Here is a 17,339-nt window from a genome sequence, read left to right as displayed (position 1 = left end):
TGGTTAGAATTCACCATTCAGTTTGAATTTATAAAAACATTTTGTCCGGATATATATATATATATATATATATATATATAATTTTTTGTTTTTTAATTAAACAAATCGTGACATACAGGTGTATACAAATCGTAAGGGGACAAGCTCGATAATAACGTATTCAATTAATATGTTACGTACAGAAAGACGAGAAAGAATAAGAAAAACCAAATACAAAAAATAAACAGCTGGTAGCTAACTACGAATTGTTTTTTTTATTTTTTATTTTTTTACAATGAATTCATTTTTTTTACAACGAATTTCTTTATTATTTTTTACATTGAATTGTTTTTTACATCGAATTAAATTTTTTAACGTCTTTTTTTTACATCGAATTGAAAAAAAAATCATTTATATACAATGAATATTTTTACTAGATTCGATGTCAAAAAAAAAAAAATTCGATGTCAAAAAAAAAATCGTAATTAAAAACTCAGAATAACCTTCATACTAACGGTACATCTTACATCTGGGAATTTAACTATAAAGTCCACATTTGATACACACATTTATACTTTTTGTCACCGTTCATACAATAATATCCGCGTCACATTATTCGTAGTAAATGTTTTGGACAATCACTTCCGCCTTGTGACGCGGCACGCACGCTCTGACGCGGCACGCACGCTCTGACGCACGGCGCAGCTTCCTGGGTTCACATAAGGCTCCACGGTTTGACCTTGTTGCTGCTGCTGCTGCTGCTGCTGCTGCTTCTGCTTCTGCGAACTTCTGCCGCGTCCCAAACTCCGCGCTCAGGAGCCGCACCGCGTCCCGCCTGAAGCATGTCCTCCGCCGCAGTGCCACAGATGTCCGGCCTGAGAATATCCAAAGGTAACGCGCGGCAAAACACGCGGGGAACCGGAGCAAAAGCGTGGCCATAGTATTTTGTAACTTGACGCGCGCGGGGTTGACCCAAAATCACCCCCGGGCGCCCGATGTCAACAACAACAACAGACGCGACTAAACGTTTAGCTTTGCGATCGCCTAGCAACCAAAACCCAAAACACGTACAATGCGGTTTTTTAGCGTCCGATTGTTCGTTGCAAAGTCACTTAACGTTCAATCACGCCACGTTTAATCGCAACGTGTTGATGTTTTCCCCACATCCAATACTGTTTAGTTTTAAAAATGGTCAATCGCCATGGCAACGGTCCCACTTTCTCATACATGCATACATACTGCTAGCTAGCACGCGTGTTAGCCACATATGCTAACTTTGACACAGTTTCTCCGCGGCCACGAGTCGACTGGATTTCCACGTTAAAACCCGCTCCGTGAACAGTGTTTGGACTCGTCATCTCGTTGTAGTCTCACTCTCGAACTGTAAACCTATTTTAAGACGTGGTATTTGCGTGTCTGTCATTGCTAACGACGCCTTTTGCTCACCACTTGGGCTTGTACATCGAGGGTCTTGAGTCGTGTCATGTGAGGCTCATTGGACCGGGATAATCTCCTTCGTGGGGCTCAGAAAATGCACAGAAACGACCTCATTTACAGCTATAATCGTGTTTCCAAACGCTCCTGTTAGAACCATGACTCGGCAGAAAAGTGTGATTAAACTGGGACGTAAATGCTTGTGGTTTTAGCGACAGTATTTACGATTTGCACACGGTGTAGCTGCTGCTTCTTTCCCAAATGTTAACCTTTTATACAAACTTAATTAACAGTTATAATGTTGTATGGAGTAAGAGGCAATGTTTCCCGTTCATACAGCTCGAGATATTCAGTTAAAACACACTCTGCGTTCATTCTGAAGTGTTCTGACTCTACGGAGGGATACAAGTGTTTGTCAGCAGTTTATCAGGGCGTTTTTGTTCACTTTTTGACAATGTTTTGGCAAAATGTACCTCAATGAATGTTTAGCGCAACAGCAGCAAACATGGCGGATTTCCATGGCAACGGTCGTTTTTTGTGACGTTCCGTCCCATTGGTCCCGCATAGTCGACACGTGACCTGCACTATAAACACTGGCATGGCAGGATTAGACTTGGTTCATCGAGATGAAGTCTAAAGGGGAAAGAGTCTAAAGGGGAAAGAGTCTAAAGGGGAAAGAGTCTAAAGGGGAAAGAGTCTAAAGGGGAAAGAGTCTAAAGGGGAAAGAGTCTAAAGGGGAAAGAGTCTAAAGGGGAAAGAGTCTGAAGGGGAAAGAGTCTAAAGGGGAAAGAGTCTAAACAATAAAGTCTGGCGGTAATGTAACTCTTGGATACCAGCCACCATAAAACACCGTAGAAAACCAAGTCGTCTTCTTCTTGGTTGTTCCTTGTTGTGTGATTTACATATATAAGTGACTACACTAGTCTGGAGTTATATTTTTATTCATATTTTTTGTACAATTGGGGTTGAACATTTTTCAAAGTTGGAAAATGTCCATTAGAAATAACTGGAATATATGAGAATAAACAGGGAATTGCCACTTCTGAAGGCTGTTTCTGTACAAGGAGCGATGCACAGAAGCAGAATGACCTGAATATTTGCAGATACACTTAAATATTTGTGCTTTCACAATCAATCACTGCCGAGAGACACGTCAGATGTGACCACTCCATAAGGAAGACGTTTTAGGTATCCTGTCCAGAAAGTGGGACATTTAAATAACAAACTCTTGTTTTTTCTGTGTCTCAGGTGTTATAGCCTTAAACATTGACCTGTCAAAATAAACATAGATCCAAGTTGAACTATGACCTTTGAACTATAGTACAAAAGCAAGTGTGTTTTGTCACTTACGCCACCTGTAAATAACTCTACACTATTCATAACTTTAGGATCCATCCATCCATCCATCTTCTGCCGCTTTATCCGGGGCCGGGTCGCGGGGGCAGCAGTCTGAGCAGGGACTCCCAGACTTCCTTCTCCCCAGACACTTCCTCTAACTCCTCCGGGGGGATCCCGAGGCGTTCCCAGGCCAGCCGAGAGACATAGTCTCTCCAGCGTGTCCTGGGTCTTCCCCGGGGCCTCTTCCCGGTGGGACATGCCTGAAACACCTCCCGAGGGAGGCGCCCAGGAGGCATCCGAAACAGATGCCCGAGCCACCTCAGCTGGCTCCTCTCGACGTGGAGGAGCAGCGGCTCTACTCCGAGCTCCCCCCGTGTGGCCGAGCTCCTCACCTTATCTCTAAGGGAGCGCCCAGCCACACGGCGGAGGAAACTCATTTCGACCGCTTGTATCCGCGATCTTGTTCTTTCGGTCACTACCCAAAGCTCATGACCATAGGTGAGGGTAGGAACGTAGACCGACCGGTAAATAGAGAGCTTTGCCTTTCGGCTCAGCTCCCTCTTTACCACAACGGTCCGATGCAGCGACTGCATCACTGCAGCCGCTGCACCGATCCGCCTGTCGATCTCACGCTCCATCCTTCCCTCACTCGTGAACAAGACCCCGAGATACTTGAATTCCTCCACTTGGGGCAAGGACACCCCACCCACCTGGAGAGGGCAAGCCACCTTTTTCCGGTCGAGAACCATGGCCTCGGATTTGGAGGTGCTGATTCTCATCCCAGCCGCTTCACACTCGGCTGCAAACCGTCCCAGTGCATGTTGCAGGTCCGGGTTTGATGGAGCCATCAGGACAACATCGTCTGCAAACAGCAGAGATGAGATCCTGTGGTCCCCAAACCGGACCCCCTCCGACCCCTGACTGCGCCTAGAAATTCTGTCCATAAAAATTATGAACAGAACCGGTGACAAAGGGCAGCCCTGGCGGAGTCCAACATGCACTGGGAACAGGTCTGACTTACTGCCGGCAATGCGAACACAGCTCCTGCTCCGGTCATACAGGGACCGGACAGCCCTGAGCAAAGGGCCCCGGACCCCGTACTCACGGAGCACCCCCCAAAGGACACCCCGAGGGACACGGTCGAAAGCCTTCTCCAGATCCACAAAGCACATGTGGACTGGTTGGGCAAACTCCCATGAACCCTCGAGCACCCGATGGAGGGTATAGAGCTGGTCCAGTGTTCCACGACCGGGACGAAAACCACTCTGCTCCTCCTGAATCCGAGGTTCGACTATCGGTCGGATTCTCCTCTCCAGTACCTTGGAATAGACCTTACCCGGGAGGCTGAGGAGTGTGATCCCTCTGTAGTTGGAACACACCCTCCGGTCCCCCTTCTTAAATAGAGGGACCACCACCCCGGTCTGCCAGTCCAGAGGCACGGTCCCCGAACGCCACGCGATGTTGCAGAGACGTGTCAACCAAGACAGTCCTACAACATCCAGATACTTTAGGTACTCAGGGCGGATCTCATCCACCCCCGGAGCCCTGCCACCGAGGAGTTTGCGAACAACCTCAGTGACTTCAGCTTGGGTGATGGATGAGCCAGCCTCCGAGTCCCCGGTCTCTACTTCCTCTTCGGAAGACGTGACTGAGGGATTAAGGAGATCCTCAAAGTATTCCTTCCACCGTCCGACGACATCCCCAGTCGAGGTCAGCAGGCCTCCACCCGCACCGTAAACGGTGTTTGTGAGACACTGCTTCCCCTTCCTGAGGCGCCGGACGGTTTGCCAGAATTTCTTTGGTGCCGACCGATAGTCCTCCTCCATGGCCTCCCCGAACTCCTCCCAGGCCCGGGTTTTTGCCTCTGCGACAGCACGAGCCGCGGCTCGCTTGGCCTGCCGATACCCGTCGATGACCTCCGGAGACCTACAAGCCAGAGTGGCCTGATAGGCCTCCTTCTTCAGTCTGACGGCATCCCTTACTTCCGGTGTCCACCACCGGGTTCGGGGGTTGCCGCCACGACAGGCACCGGAGACCTTGCGACCACAGCTCCGAGCAGCCGCATCAACAATGGAGGCGGAGAACATGGTCCACTCGGACTCAATGTCCCCAGCCTCCCCCGGGACATGGGAGAAGCTCTCCCGGAGGTGCGAGTTGAATACCCTACTGACAGAGGGCTCCACTAGACGTTCCCAACAGACCCTCACAATGCGCTTGGGTCTGCCAAGTCTGTCCGGCTTCCTCCTCCGCCAGCGGATCCAACTCACCACCAGGTGGTGATCGGTTGACAACTCTGCCCCTCTCTTCACCCGAGTGTCCAAGACACGCGGCCGGAGGTCTGATGACACGACAACAAAGTCGATCATTGACCTCCGGCCTAGGGTGTCCTGGTGCCACGTGCACTGATGGACACCCTTGTGCTTGAACATGGTGTTCGTTATGGACAATCCGTGGCTAGCACAGAAGTCCAATAACTGAACACCGCTCGGGTTCAGATCGGGGAAGCCGTTCTTCCCGATCACCCCTCTCCAGGTGTCACTGTCATTGCCCACGTGGGCGTTGAAGTCCCCCAGTAGAACAACGGAGTCCCCGGTCGGTGCACTGTCCAGTACCCCTCCCAAGGACTCCAAGAAGGCCGGGTACTCTGCACTGCTGTTCGGCCCGTAGGCCGCCACAACAGTGAGAGACCTGTCCCCCACCCGAAGGCGGAGGGACGCGACCCTCTCGTTCACCGGGGTAAACTCCAACACGTGGCGGCTGAGCTGAGGGGCTATCAGCAAGCCCACACCAGCCCGCCGCCTCTCCCCGCGGGCAACACCAGAGAAGTGGAGCGTCCAGCCCCTCTCGAGGAGATGGGTTCCAGAGCCCAAACTGTGCGTGGAGGTGAGGCCGACTATATCTAGTCGGTATCGCTCAACCTCCCGCACAAGCTCAGGCTCTTTCCCCCCCAGCGAGGTGACATTCCATGTCCCCAGAGTTAGTCTCTGTGTCTGGAGATCTGGTCGCCGAGGCCCCTGCCATCGACTGCCGCCCAGATCTCTCTGCACCGGCCCCTTATGGATCCTCCTGCGGGTGGTGGGCCCACGGGAGGGCGGCCCCACGTCGCTCTTTCGGGCTGTGCCCGGCCGGGCCCCGTGGGGTAAGACCCGGCCACCAGGCGCTCGCCATGGAGCACCCATCCCAGGCCTGGCTCCAGGATGGGGCCCCGGTGACGCCGATCCGGGCGACGTGAACTGCCTTGATTGTGTCGTCGTCATAAGAGGCTTCTGAACCGATCTTTGTCTGACCCGTCACCTAGGACCTGTTTGCCTTGGGAGACCCTACCAGGGGCATGAAGCCCCCGACAACATAGCTCCCGGGATCATTCGGGCACTCAAACCCCTCCACCACGTTAAGGTGTCGGTTCAAGGAGGAGTAACTTTAGGATATTAAAATATAATAATGGAGCCACTCTTGTGCTGTGGACTTCCATGGCCCCGCTAAGAACTAACTAAACACTGGAGGCTTAATTATAATGACATTAAAAGTTGGAAACATGTAGGTTATGTAGCATTTTGTCAAGCGTTCTTTTTCATTTAGTTGCCACATCGCTCTGCCTCTTTTCTAAACTGTATTTTCTCCGCCCCTGTCGGCCGCTGTCCCCTCAGAGCACCTGTTGGTGGCGCTCCCGGTGGCCCTCGTGGCTGGAGCTGGTGGCTTCCTGGTCAGTCATTACCTGCAGAAGCGCAGCTGTAAGAAGGACCAGGTGAACAGAACCATCAACAAAGACAGTCCAAAAGTGGTGCACAGCTTTGACATGGAGGACATTGGCACCAAGGCCGTGTACTGCCGCTGCTGGAAGTCCAAGAAGGTCACTTTGTTACCTTTTGTCTTACCTTTTATTTCACTTCTGTCTGTTCTGTGTGACGCCAAAGTAAACTGTGAAGGGAGACTTGATTTAAATGACAACACAAACTGATCTCTTGGTGGTTTAGATTATTGAAGTGATTTAAAGGACACTATGCATTATATTACTATTACTATGATTTAGTGTTTGCATGCTGTTTACTGTCATACTCCAGGTATGTTTTTGATGAGGAAACTGCGTTATAACATGGCTAAAGGCTCAAAAAAGTCCATTTAGGATTAAGTAGTCCTTTAAATATAGCCCTTCATTGCCTAGAAATGCGTAAAATTCACTTAAAGTTTTTATTTTACTGACGTTTCCTCTTGATCATTTGCCATTTTCAAACCTGTATTTCTCTTCACTCATGCCTGCACTTGGAAAGGTGTCTGTTTTGTGATATGAATCTGAGTATTTGTGGATAAAAGGCTATAGTACCGTATACGCTTTATATTTCAGATTCAAGGTACTGTACGTGGGGGTAAAATTAGAATGAAACTGGATTGCTTGGGTGTGATTTATATTTTAATGGGCAGACTTTCCTCTGGGTGTCGTCTGACTTTGTAGTATTTATTGCCTCCGTCTCATTTACATCAAACATTACGGCGCTTATCTCTCGCCTCTTTGTTTTAATCAGTGTTTTTTTATTATTTCTGTAGTTCCCGTACTGCGACGGGGCTCATGCCAAACACAACGACGAAACCGGAGACAACGTTGGACCCCTCATCATCAAGAAGAAGGACTAATCATTCAATCAATCACTTTACGCCGTCTTTAACACTATCACAATGTCGCTTTTTAGATGTTCAAAATCAAACCAAAAAGATGTATATTTTTCATCTCGCCGCAAAGAAAATATTGTGAACTTCTATTTTGTTAAGATGTTTTGTCTGTCGATGTGAAATTAAAAGCTAAAAGTTTGCACGGATGACGACAATCCTTCAGGTCACATGGTTCAAGAGCTCATGTAAAGAGGCGCCGGGTAACTTTTCCGCTTGTCTCCATGGAGATGTTACGCGTTTGCCTGGAACGTTCCACCGTATGACATCAAGCGTCTCAGTCTTCATGGAAACGAACAGATCTGTGGAGAGTAAGTGTTTTTTTTTTTAGCTTAAACGCCGGTAATTGAAGAAACGCAAAATATCAATGTTTCATATCGAGCTGCGGTCACGTCTCCATGGAGAAAAGTTACGTAGTCCCCCTTTAAATGGACCCACGACTATGTCTTGCTTCAGTTTGTTTGAAAGGGTAGTATGGGATTTTACTGATGTGGTCGTGCGTAAACTGTAAAATCGTTCCAGGTTTATGGAAACGTGAAGGTAATTTTCAGCTTCAGCGTTCCACAGTGTTCAGTCAATACTACCGTTATAAATGGCATCTCGGTCTATCGCATCGAAGTCTCACATTTACATACATTACCAGACGAATAACAAACTTATTTATGTTTATTCGCAGTTGATTTAAAAAGGTGTTTTCGTCATTGGTCAGTCGCGGCCTTCCTCGCGTTAACATGCGCGTTGAAGTCACCTTTGATAACCCACAGTGACGTTTAAACGCGGCTCCGGTGAAAACGCCGGAACGATCGCTGACCGCTTCCTGAGACAAAGCAGCGTTGTCCGTCCCGCGCAACAATGGTGTGGGGGGGGGTTATGCTAATTAGGCCATGATGTCATTCCACTCGCTGCCACAACAAAAAAGTATTGATCTGTGAAGAGAAACCGCGTAAATATGAGTTATATCTGAGTATTACAGAGTTTTTGAATGATTTTGAGTGTAATAATAAAGAAGCTGCTACTTTTTGTGTTTGAAATCTTAATTCTAAACCTGGATGTTGCGTAATCAGCAGGTGTAAACTAAATTTAAAAAAGCAGAATGCGAAGAAAAAAAACATAGGACTTGGATGAAAATTCAGACCTTCCAAGCATAAACCAGCACTAAAGTTGGTCTTAAAAGATCTCAACTTGCAGTATTTAAACACAAATGGAGAAACACTCATTAAACACATTTATAGACATTACAATCTTAAGTTATTGATTATTGCTATCCAGGAATAGTCCCAACAATTGATCCATCGACATGTATTTATCCGGAAGCCTTAATTAAAGTGCATTTGACAGGTTTTCATGTGTTTCTAATGGCGGTTTGTGTAGGAAAAGTTAAAAAATAAAAGATTTTTAATTGTCAAATAATATCTATGGTCCTTGTTTGGAGTCCGGTTGTTGCGTCTGCCCGCGTCAAAGCAGGAAGTACACGCATCACAAAGGAAACGAGGAAAACGAAGCGTAGATTTGTAGCATAATCTGTCTTTTCTGTTCAGTGACGCTCGGTTTGGTGCGATCCAGCCCGTCATGTGCACTTTAAGCCTCTGAAGTGTGAACGCTGTACCTCTGAATGTTTTACGTCTGCACTGCTGCTTTGTGTTTGTCTTAAATGTGATAAAATGGCTTGAATTTGAAAATGTGAAAATGGTGTGTCTTTTCCTCAGTTTGTGGTTGAAATACAACAAAATGAAACCGTTACAGAAGTTACTATTTTAACTTCACTGACTCTAATCATTGACTCCAGTCCATTATGTCAGGATTTATGACCCATGATCCGGGACAAATGCAGACTAACGTTTGAAGAATTTCCCCCAAATAGTTTAGAAATCATTTTAAACCTCATTGTCAATAAAAGGAAAGTATAGTACATTAAAAATAATACCCACAGCTCTATTTCACTGCTGATCTTCAATATATTTGTGGAGTAAAATATATAACTTCTTTAGATGAAACAAGAACCCCATGAGTTTGTCATAAATGTGTAACACTAGACCCTGTGACATAAAGCTGTTGGGTCCTTTAAATATCACAGAAATATCAAAAAGGATCTACAACTGCACATGAATGAGTGATATTAGTTATATGTCTCATCCAATGGCGTACTATTAAAAGGAGTCAATTTATTATTTGATATGATTATAATTAAACAATTGTGACCTTACGGGCTAATGGTAAAGTTCATGTTGTGTGTGAAGCGTGTTTTAACACCTCTAACAAATGTTAAATGTCTCAAACAACAATGTTTAACAAAGAGGTGTAACAGGATCAGACTGATGTGTTCAGTTTGAGGAACACAAACATGATTGTCCTGATGAAGCCTCTTCTACTGGGACAAAGAGGTGTGTGTGTGTGTGTGTGTGAGTGTGTGTGTGCGTGTGTTAGTGTGTGTGTGCGTGTGTTAGTGTGTGTCTGTGTCTGTGTGTGTGAGTGTGTGTGTGTGTGTGTGTGTGTGTGTGTGTGTGTGTGTGTGTGTGTGTGTGAGTGTGTACGCGAGAGTGTGTGTCTGTGTGCGTGTGTGTTAGTGTGTGCGTGTGTGTGAGTGTGTGTCTGTGTGCGTGTGTGTTAGTGTGTGTGTGTGAGTGTGTGTCTGTGTGTGTGTGTTTCTCTGTGTGCGTGTGTCTGTCTCTGTGTGTGTGTCTGTGTGTGTGTGTGTGTTTGTGTATGTATGTGTGTGTGCGTGAGCCTGTGTGTGAGTGTGTATGTGTGCGTGTGTGTGTGTGTGTGTGCGCGTCCTGGTGCTGTTGATCAGTTGTGGAGGTCAAAGGTCATCCGTCATGTATTGCAGTTTATACACGTTCATAACAATGACGTGTTAATTAGACTATAATCATGTCCATCTCCTCCAGTCTTTGCACAGCAGTGTGCGGCAGCAGCGCCTGTGACGTCCTCCAGGCCCCAGGGGCCGCGGGAGAGCGGGGGAGGGTGTGGGGGACGCGGGGGGTGGGGGTCTGTGGGGAGAGGCGGGGGTCCACGCTGCAGTGTCCGGGGCTCCGGGGCCTGGTTACAGGGCAGTGTCCACGGCTGACCGCTAGAAGACGCTGTGTGTACGCGGATAGCCGTGACCAGACCGCGTGTGTGCGTGTGAGTGGGCTTGTGTGCGCGCGCGCGCGGCGGGCCCCTGCTCCCGTGGTGACACGCACACACGCACGCGCCCTCACGCACGGCCGCGCTGGCTTCGTGCCAGAAGCAGGAGTCTCACAAGAGGTGGAGTGGACTCGGCCCGAGAGAGGAGTCACCTTAACTGACAGCACGAGCTCCACGAGCCCCACGAGCTCCACGAGCAGGAGGATACAAGCAGCGCACGTGCATCATGTAAAAGCACCGGAAATGAGGTGTAACTGCCACTGGGAGGGTCATAAAAACATGAATGAATGAGCCTCATAAAGAGCAAACACCTGAGGAAGAATCACTCTCACTCTGGACTTCATATTGACATCAATAAAACAATAGAAGATAATACATGTATTATTGAGATGACACGTGTTTGTGATCTTGTTTTAGGATCTATTTGACTCAACAGTTACTTTGTGCAATAACAATACAGTGGGATCTATAATGTGATCTAATGTGCGGTTTATTATAGTTATAACGGTGCAATAGTTCAGAAAGATACATTCATGTCTAAAACTGTGCAATAGTCTATGGTTTGTATTATATGTTGATCATGTATTTTCCAATAAGCTACAAATGTAGAGACAAAGATAACAACGAGTGACAGAGAAATAGATTGCATATTTTAATGTGTAATTGTGAAGTGTTTATTGCATATGTGTTTGTCATCGCTTTGAAACCCGTGGATGTCATCATCATTATGGACATTACAGCTACAGTCAGACTAATATAGCAGTAATAAACTCAGGTTAGCACAGGACTCAGATGTTTGGTTTTGAAGCTATAATTGAGGCCTTGACAGCAGCTCTGACATGAGTTAAGATCCAGAAATGTCAAATACTGACTTTAAAGCTGCATCTTACATTCGGTGAAGGAGCTGCTGCTGTGGATATTATGGGTCAAACAAGTTATTTCTGTCTATTTAACATGTTTGATGTATTCTCTTGTTTAAACAATGTCTTATATGTTTATGAATTTGGCCCTTAATTGATCTTAAATGTAAAATACTCTACTTGATGTTGTGTTTGAAGCAAATATAAAGTGATTGTCTTGTTACCATGTTATTAACGGACATAACCCGCTTTGACACGTGTGTCACAGGTATTGTGTGTGTGTGTGTGTGTGTGTGTTTGTATTTGTGTGTTTGTGTGTGTCTGTGTGTGTGTGTTTTTGTTTGTGTGATGTATGTGTGTGTGTGTTTGTGTGTGTGTTTGTGTGTGTGATGTGTGTTTGTGTGTTTGTGTGTGTGTTTGTGTGTGTGTTTGTGTGTGTGATGTGTGTTTGTGTGTGTGTTTGTGTGATGTGTGTGTGTGTGTTTGTGTGATGTGTGTGTGTGAGTGTGTGTGTGTGTGTTTGTGTGATGTGTGTGTGTGTGTGTGTGTGTGTGTGAGTGTGTTTGTGTGATGTATGTGTGTGTTTGTGTGTTTGTGTGTGTGTTTGTGTGTGATGTGTGTTTGTGTGTTTGTGTGTGTGTTTGTGTGTGTGATGTGTGTTTGTGTGTGTGTGTGTTTGTGTGATGTGTGTGTTTGTGTGATGTGTGTGAGTGTGTGTGAGTGTGTGTGTGTGTGTTTGTGTGATGTGTGTGTGTGTGTGTGTGTGTGTGTGAGTGTGTTTGTGTGATGTATGTGTGTGTTTGTGTGTTTGTGTGTGTGTTTGTGTGTGATGTGTGTTTGTGTGTTTGTGTGTGTGTTTGTGTGTGTGTGTGTTTGTGTGATGTGTGTGTTTGTGTGATGTGTGTGAGTGTGTGTGAGTGTGTGTGAGGGTGTGTGTGTGTGTTTGTGTGATGTGTGTTTGTGTGATGTGTGTGTTTGTGTGATGTGTGTGTTTGTGTGATGTGTGTGATGTGTGTGAGTGTGTGTGTGTGTGAGTGTGTGTGTGTGTGTGTTTGTGTGATGTGTGTGTGTGTGTTTGTGTGATGTGTGTGTTTGTGTGATGTGTGTGTGTGTGTTTGTGTGATGTGTGTGAGTGTGTGTGTGTGTGTGTGTGTTTGTGTGATGTGTGTGTGTGTGTGTGTGTTTCCACATTATTCTGGGCTGAAATAAGGTCAGTGTGTTTTGTTGTGCCGTTGTGTCATTTGCCTTTCAAATCCCGCCGGAGCTCGCGGGGACCCGCGCCCGGGACTCGCGCGGGTCGTTGGGGTGACGCAGGGGCCACTTCCGTGAGCGGATCCTAAACACTCTTTACATGTGATTGTCGCGCACATATATGTGGTGTTCACGCGCCTGACGCGCGGCTCCGCACGGCTCCGCACGCCGCCGCGCGCCGCCGCACGCACACGTCCTGCATGTTGTTTTCCGCTCGCTCCTCGGTCCCGTGGCCAGCCTCAGTCCACTTCCCGGGGTCGCGCTGTGGCCGCGGCAGCTGGAGAGTCCACTTCGCGTTTTGAGCGACGCCCCCAAATTCCGTGCCGAGTGTTTCAGACCCTCCGGGACGGAGAGGTGGAGGAGGAACCGCAGCTCCGCGTCCGCCTCGCTCCAGCCGCGGCCATTACTTTATGACTTTATCTGCGCTTTGACAGGAGAAAACAGCCGGACTCGTGAAGGTAAAAGCCTCGTGCTTCATTCTTACTTCCTGTTGATCCGAGCTGTTTGTGTTTGTCGCCGTTTCGTGCGCGCGCCGTGTCGCAGCGACCACTCGGACTGTGGTCAGCGCCGTGGCGTCAGCCGAGCACCGTCGTCTTAGGTAACCCTCAAAAACACGGGAATGACCGACAGGGGCGAGTGACCAGCGGGGACGTGAAAGGACGCGCTGTTTCACGGTAAATACGTGTACTTTTGACCACGAGGACAGTTTTAATGAACGCGGACGCGAGAAGAGCTACTGTGGTCTTCTGTACCCTCCGCACTGCATCGTTGCGCACCTCGCTCCTTGTCGTCGATACCAGACAAAAGACGGGCTGTTTTTCACGCTCCGGTGTGCGCGGTGGCTCTGATCCGCGGCAGCCGCGGCTGGCACACATAACAGCAGTCGTCAAAATGTATTTGAAAATCGCGCTCCACATTTGACCTGCGCATATGCGCATATCTTTGCATATTGTTGTCGCTCTGTTATTGATTGCATTGATATACCGTGAAATCCTTAAAGGGATACTGCCTCCTGGATGCGGAAATCATTGCCCGCGCGCTCAGCAGGTCCGCGTGAGGCTTTTCCTCTGTATTTCTGCAATAAAAGCCTTTTAAACACAATTAAATCCTTTATGTTTTAACAGCCACATTTGGAGCGGCTCCTGGTGCAGGGGCCAGTGCGGCTGCGTTACATTCTGTGTGTGTGGACTGTCCCTCCAGCAGTGCTCTATTCTTAACCTGTCTCTTCTGTTCACTCCAGCGCTCCAGGGCTGAGCTGCAGAGAATGGGAATAGGGACCCGGGCCAAGGCTTTTGGCTGAAGCAGCAGCAGCAGCAGCGCGGCTCGACCCTCTGTCCCCTCCACAGTCTCCAGGACAAACCCAAACGCACCATGTCCACGGCCGTCGACATGGCGGGCCCCTCGTCTCCAGACCAGGCCCACAGCAGCAGCACCAAAATCCCCCATGAGCCCCTGCGACCCAGTCTGAGGCGCTCCAGTCACCCCTACAACCTGTCCCACTACATGAGCGGGCCCCCGGAGGTGAAGGGCCCTCAGCCCTCTGAGGCCCCGCAGCAGAAGGCCGTGCAGCCGTCCCACAAACCGCGCAGGGCTCCGGTGGCAGTGTGGCCCGACATGTGGGAGTCGCCCAGCGGGCTACACCTGGCCCACGCCGCAGAGCTCCTGATGCGGGCCGGTCTGCTCGCGCTCACCCCGGCCTCCACAGAGCAGACCCCAGGGCCCCAGCCCGGGGCCCCCAGGCGGGACAACGCAGAGGCCAAGAGGGGCGACGGCTCCAGCCCGGACGAGGAAGAGGAGGACTCACCTGGATGTGGGGCGGACTACCAGCCTTACCTGGGCGCCTGGTTCCCCTTCAGCCCGGCGCTCTTCCCTCTCACCGGGTTCCAGATGGGCGGGGGCCAGTGGAGGAGCACGGCCCTAGGAGCGGACAGCTCAGACGGGCTGGGGGCCGAGGGCCTCTCCCCGAGCTCTGTGGGGGGAGCGGGCAGCAGCCGGAGGAAGAGGAAGAGGTGCGGCGAGTGCGTCCCGTGTCGACGCCAAACAAACTGTGAACAGTGCAGCAGCTGCCGCAACCGCAAGAGAGGACACCAGATCTGTAAATACAGGAAGTGCGAGGAGCTGAAGAGAAAGCCTGGCATAGACGGGAGGGCATCTGGCTTTGAGGGGCTGAGGGGCTCTGACTTCACTTTGGGGATGTCACAGGAGCGGAGTCCTGGGGCCCTGGACGAATAGTGAGGTGTAGGTGGTTCTGAAGGAGCCGCAGAGTGAAAGGACACATTAAACGCTCCTGATGGGAAGTCCACAGTTGTCACTTCTAGGCATGGGACGGTCTCCGGTGGGACGAGGTCTTAGTAATCACAATGTTAAGACACTGTTTCATTTACTGTTGTAAATGAAGTGAGGAGCGCTGCAAGTACCAAAAACAGAACAAAGCACTGGAGTAACTTATACTGAAGTTTAAGTACTTTTGATGACCAAGAGGAACCTGGTTTGAACTAGGCCTAAATTTAAGACAAAACCAGAACTAAATGTTTGGCTTATAATTAAGGATTTGATAAAAATGTATATTGACTAAACACACTTTGAGTTATCTGGATAAAAAAAGAAAAGTATATTGTTTTACGTATTGTTTTCTTTCATTAAAGATCGGTCCATAAATGCTTCCAAATCTGAGTATTTATGTGAACAAACAGAACCAACGAGCTTCAAACAGACAAAAAGAACTGTTCCCCAAAACGTTCAAGTTCAGAATTTGTCTTGTAAGTTCTAATGCCACTATCTATGACGATTCATGTTTATTAACCAATAATAAGCTTATTTATTTAAAGCGGACGATGATTAACGGTCGATCACAATTAGATAAAGCCTCCGAATAATTGATGAATTGATTAGAAACGACGCGAAAGCTACAAGACTTTTTCATTTGTATTTTTTCGTTGTTTTTTTGAGCCCCGTATAATAAATTGTGTGTATCTTTACTGTCCCATGCCTAGTCACGTAGTTCTTTGACAATCAGCGAATGGCAGCAGAAGGAAACCAATGTGCGCGCATATTTAGCAGAGCCTGTAAATAGACTGTAAATGTACATAGCTGGATCAAAAAGAACATTATGTCTTTTTTTACATCCCTTTGCAGTTTGGATGTATCTTTGTTCAAGACTTAAGACGCCAAATGTTTTCTGAAAGTTCTTTGGAGTTGTTTTTTTTTGTTTTTCGTTTCGTTTTCTCCGTTTCTACGACGTCGCCGCATCGAAAAATGAATGAGTCAAAGCCTAGGCTAAATTATTTCATGTGCAACTTGTACTGTATAGCTCTGTTTTGAAATAAAAGTGACCGGCTGATAGCAGAGGCCCAGCTGCACGTGTGGTGTGTGTCGACGGGTCGCGAAGCGCGGTGAGCGGCGGCGGGCGAATACGGCGTCGGAACGTGCGCGTTTCAGGCCCGGTTCGTTGGTGATGTCGGCGCGGTCGTCGGGCGCGTCGACGTTAAGCGGCAATTACACAGTAGTCCGCTAATTATATCTTAATTTTTGCAAGGACTGTGCACAAAAACGCACTTTAGTCGGTTCAAGACGTGCACGAAAAGTGATTGGACGCCGATTATTTGAAGAAAACGGTGCAGATCTCTTCAATTTTAGCTCTTTTTGCATACTTTTTTTGTTCAAATAGATTAGCAGATGTCACAATTTAGCGATATTCTCAGAAACAACGATTTTGACACGGTTTGACATCGATCATTCCCGTGTATTTACTGCCATTTTGAGGACTTTTCGCCATTGGAAAGCTTTAGTAGTTTGTTTGGAATTGGAAGAACTTTGAATTTTCTGAAACCCACGGACAAAGTTTGCAGTAAGAGTAGGCGGGGTTCTCAGTTGTCGGAATCGTTAGACGTGAAACCGTGTAACGTTTCGAGCGGCGAGGGCGCGCCTGAAATGTGCCAGGACGTGTCGGTAAATGCGTCGGTTGTGGTTCAAGTGTCGCCCAGAACTTGAAACGACCGTAAAATGCTCCACAAAAGGACAGACATCACTTTGTACTCTCGTTTACGCTCAACGCTTCTGTCTCTGTCTGGGGTCGTTTTTAATTGCCTTAATTACAGACGATATACTCAATATTTTTCATATCTCCAAAACTGTGATATTTAATCTTTTTAATATAATTTTCACCTCGATCTGCACTTATCTAGCATTTTTTTTTCTCAATTAAAGCTGTTTTTATCGCTATAAATCCAACGACTTTTTTACGTTGAGCGGAGTCACCTTTTCGCAGATCTGACTCGTAACTTTGCCCAGTAGCATCACCCGCTTGTCTCCACGGAGATCGATTTAACGCCATACTGCGGAACATTTCTGCGAAGCAATAACGACTGGGGCTCGAGATCATTTTAGTGGTCGGAATCGTCAGCGATTCGTTCAGCGATTAGTCGACTCGTCAAACGATTATTTCTATTGAACGCTGAGACTTTTTAAACGCGTCGTCGAGGAAATAAAGGTGGAAATACGGAGACCGAAGACTTCTGGGCAAAAGCTCTTGAAACGTTTCCGCATCTCTTTGATCTGACCCAAACTGCGCTCTCGCGACTTGTAACTCAAGAGTTCGCGGAAACGGTGTGTTTGACGGTTAAAAGGTCAATTAAACTCATGACTCGCTCCCAAATCTTCAGCTCCACATCTTTATGTCATTCTGTTGTC

At 47.8% G+C, this 17,339-nt stretch overlaps 2 protein-coding genes across 3 annotated transcripts; both read left to right on the top strand.

The window, feature by feature from the left end:
* Positions 1-703: 703 nt before the first annotated feature.
* Positions 704-9,100, top strand: LOC140383498 (CDGSH iron-sulfur domain-containing protein 1-like). The gene is made up of 3 exons (XM_072465958.1): positions 704-870; positions 6,399-6,601; positions 7,294-9,100. The coding sequence occupies exons 1-3, from the start codon at positions 822-824 to the stop codon at positions 7,378-7,380; spliced, it is 339 nt and encodes a 112-aa protein (XP_072322059.1). The 5' UTR covers positions 704-821; the 3' UTR covers positions 7,381-9,100.
* A 3,741-nt stretch (positions 9,101-12,841) lies between these two features.
* On the top strand, positions 12,842-15,998 carry LOC140383495 (uncharacterized). 2 transcript variants are annotated; one of them, XM_072465955.1, is made up of 2 exons: positions 12,842-13,108; positions 13,891-15,998. In XM_072465955.1, the coding sequence occupies exon 2, from the start codon at positions 14,022-14,024 to the stop codon at positions 14,880-14,882; it is 861 nt and encodes a 286-aa protein (XP_072322056.1). In that variant the 5' UTR covers positions 12,842-13,108; positions 13,891-14,021; the 3' UTR covers positions 14,883-15,998. The 2 variants fall into 2 exon arrangements, with proteins under 2 accessions (XP_072322056.1, XP_072322057.1); XM_072465956.1 differs by lacking the exon at positions 12,842-13,108 and adding an exon at positions 13,170-13,324.
* The last annotated feature ends 1,341 nt before the right edge of the window (positions 15,999-17,339 follow it).

This window comes from Eucyclogobius newberryi, unplaced genomic scaffold, assembly GCF_026437365.1.
Source record: "Eucyclogobius newberryi isolate DKJ021-1_F unplaced genomic scaffold, fEucNew1.0.hap1 SCAF_515, whole genome shotgun sequence".
Taxonomy (NCBI): Eukaryota; Metazoa; Chordata; class Actinopteri; order Gobiiformes; family Gobiidae; genus Eucyclogobius; species Eucyclogobius newberryi.
This window is presented reverse-complemented; position numbering and strand designations above follow the sequence as displayed.

Coding starts and splice junctions, on each gene's coding strand:
- LOC140383498 (XM_072465958.1), top strand. CDS start 822: ATGTCCTCCGCCGCAGTGCCACAGATGTCCGGCCTGAGAATATCCAAA. Junction 871..6,398: donor CGGCCTGAGAATATCCAAAG/GTAACGCGCGGC, acceptor CTGTCCCCTCAG/AGCACCTGTTGGTGGCGCTC. Junction 6,602..7,293: donor GCTGCTGGAAGTCCAAGAAG/GTCACTTTGTTA, acceptor TTATTTCTGTAG/TTCCCGTACTGCGACGGGGC.
- LOC140383495 (XM_072465955.1), top strand. CDS start 14,022: ATGTCCACGGCCGTCGACATGGCGGGCCCCTCGTCTCCAGACCAGGCC.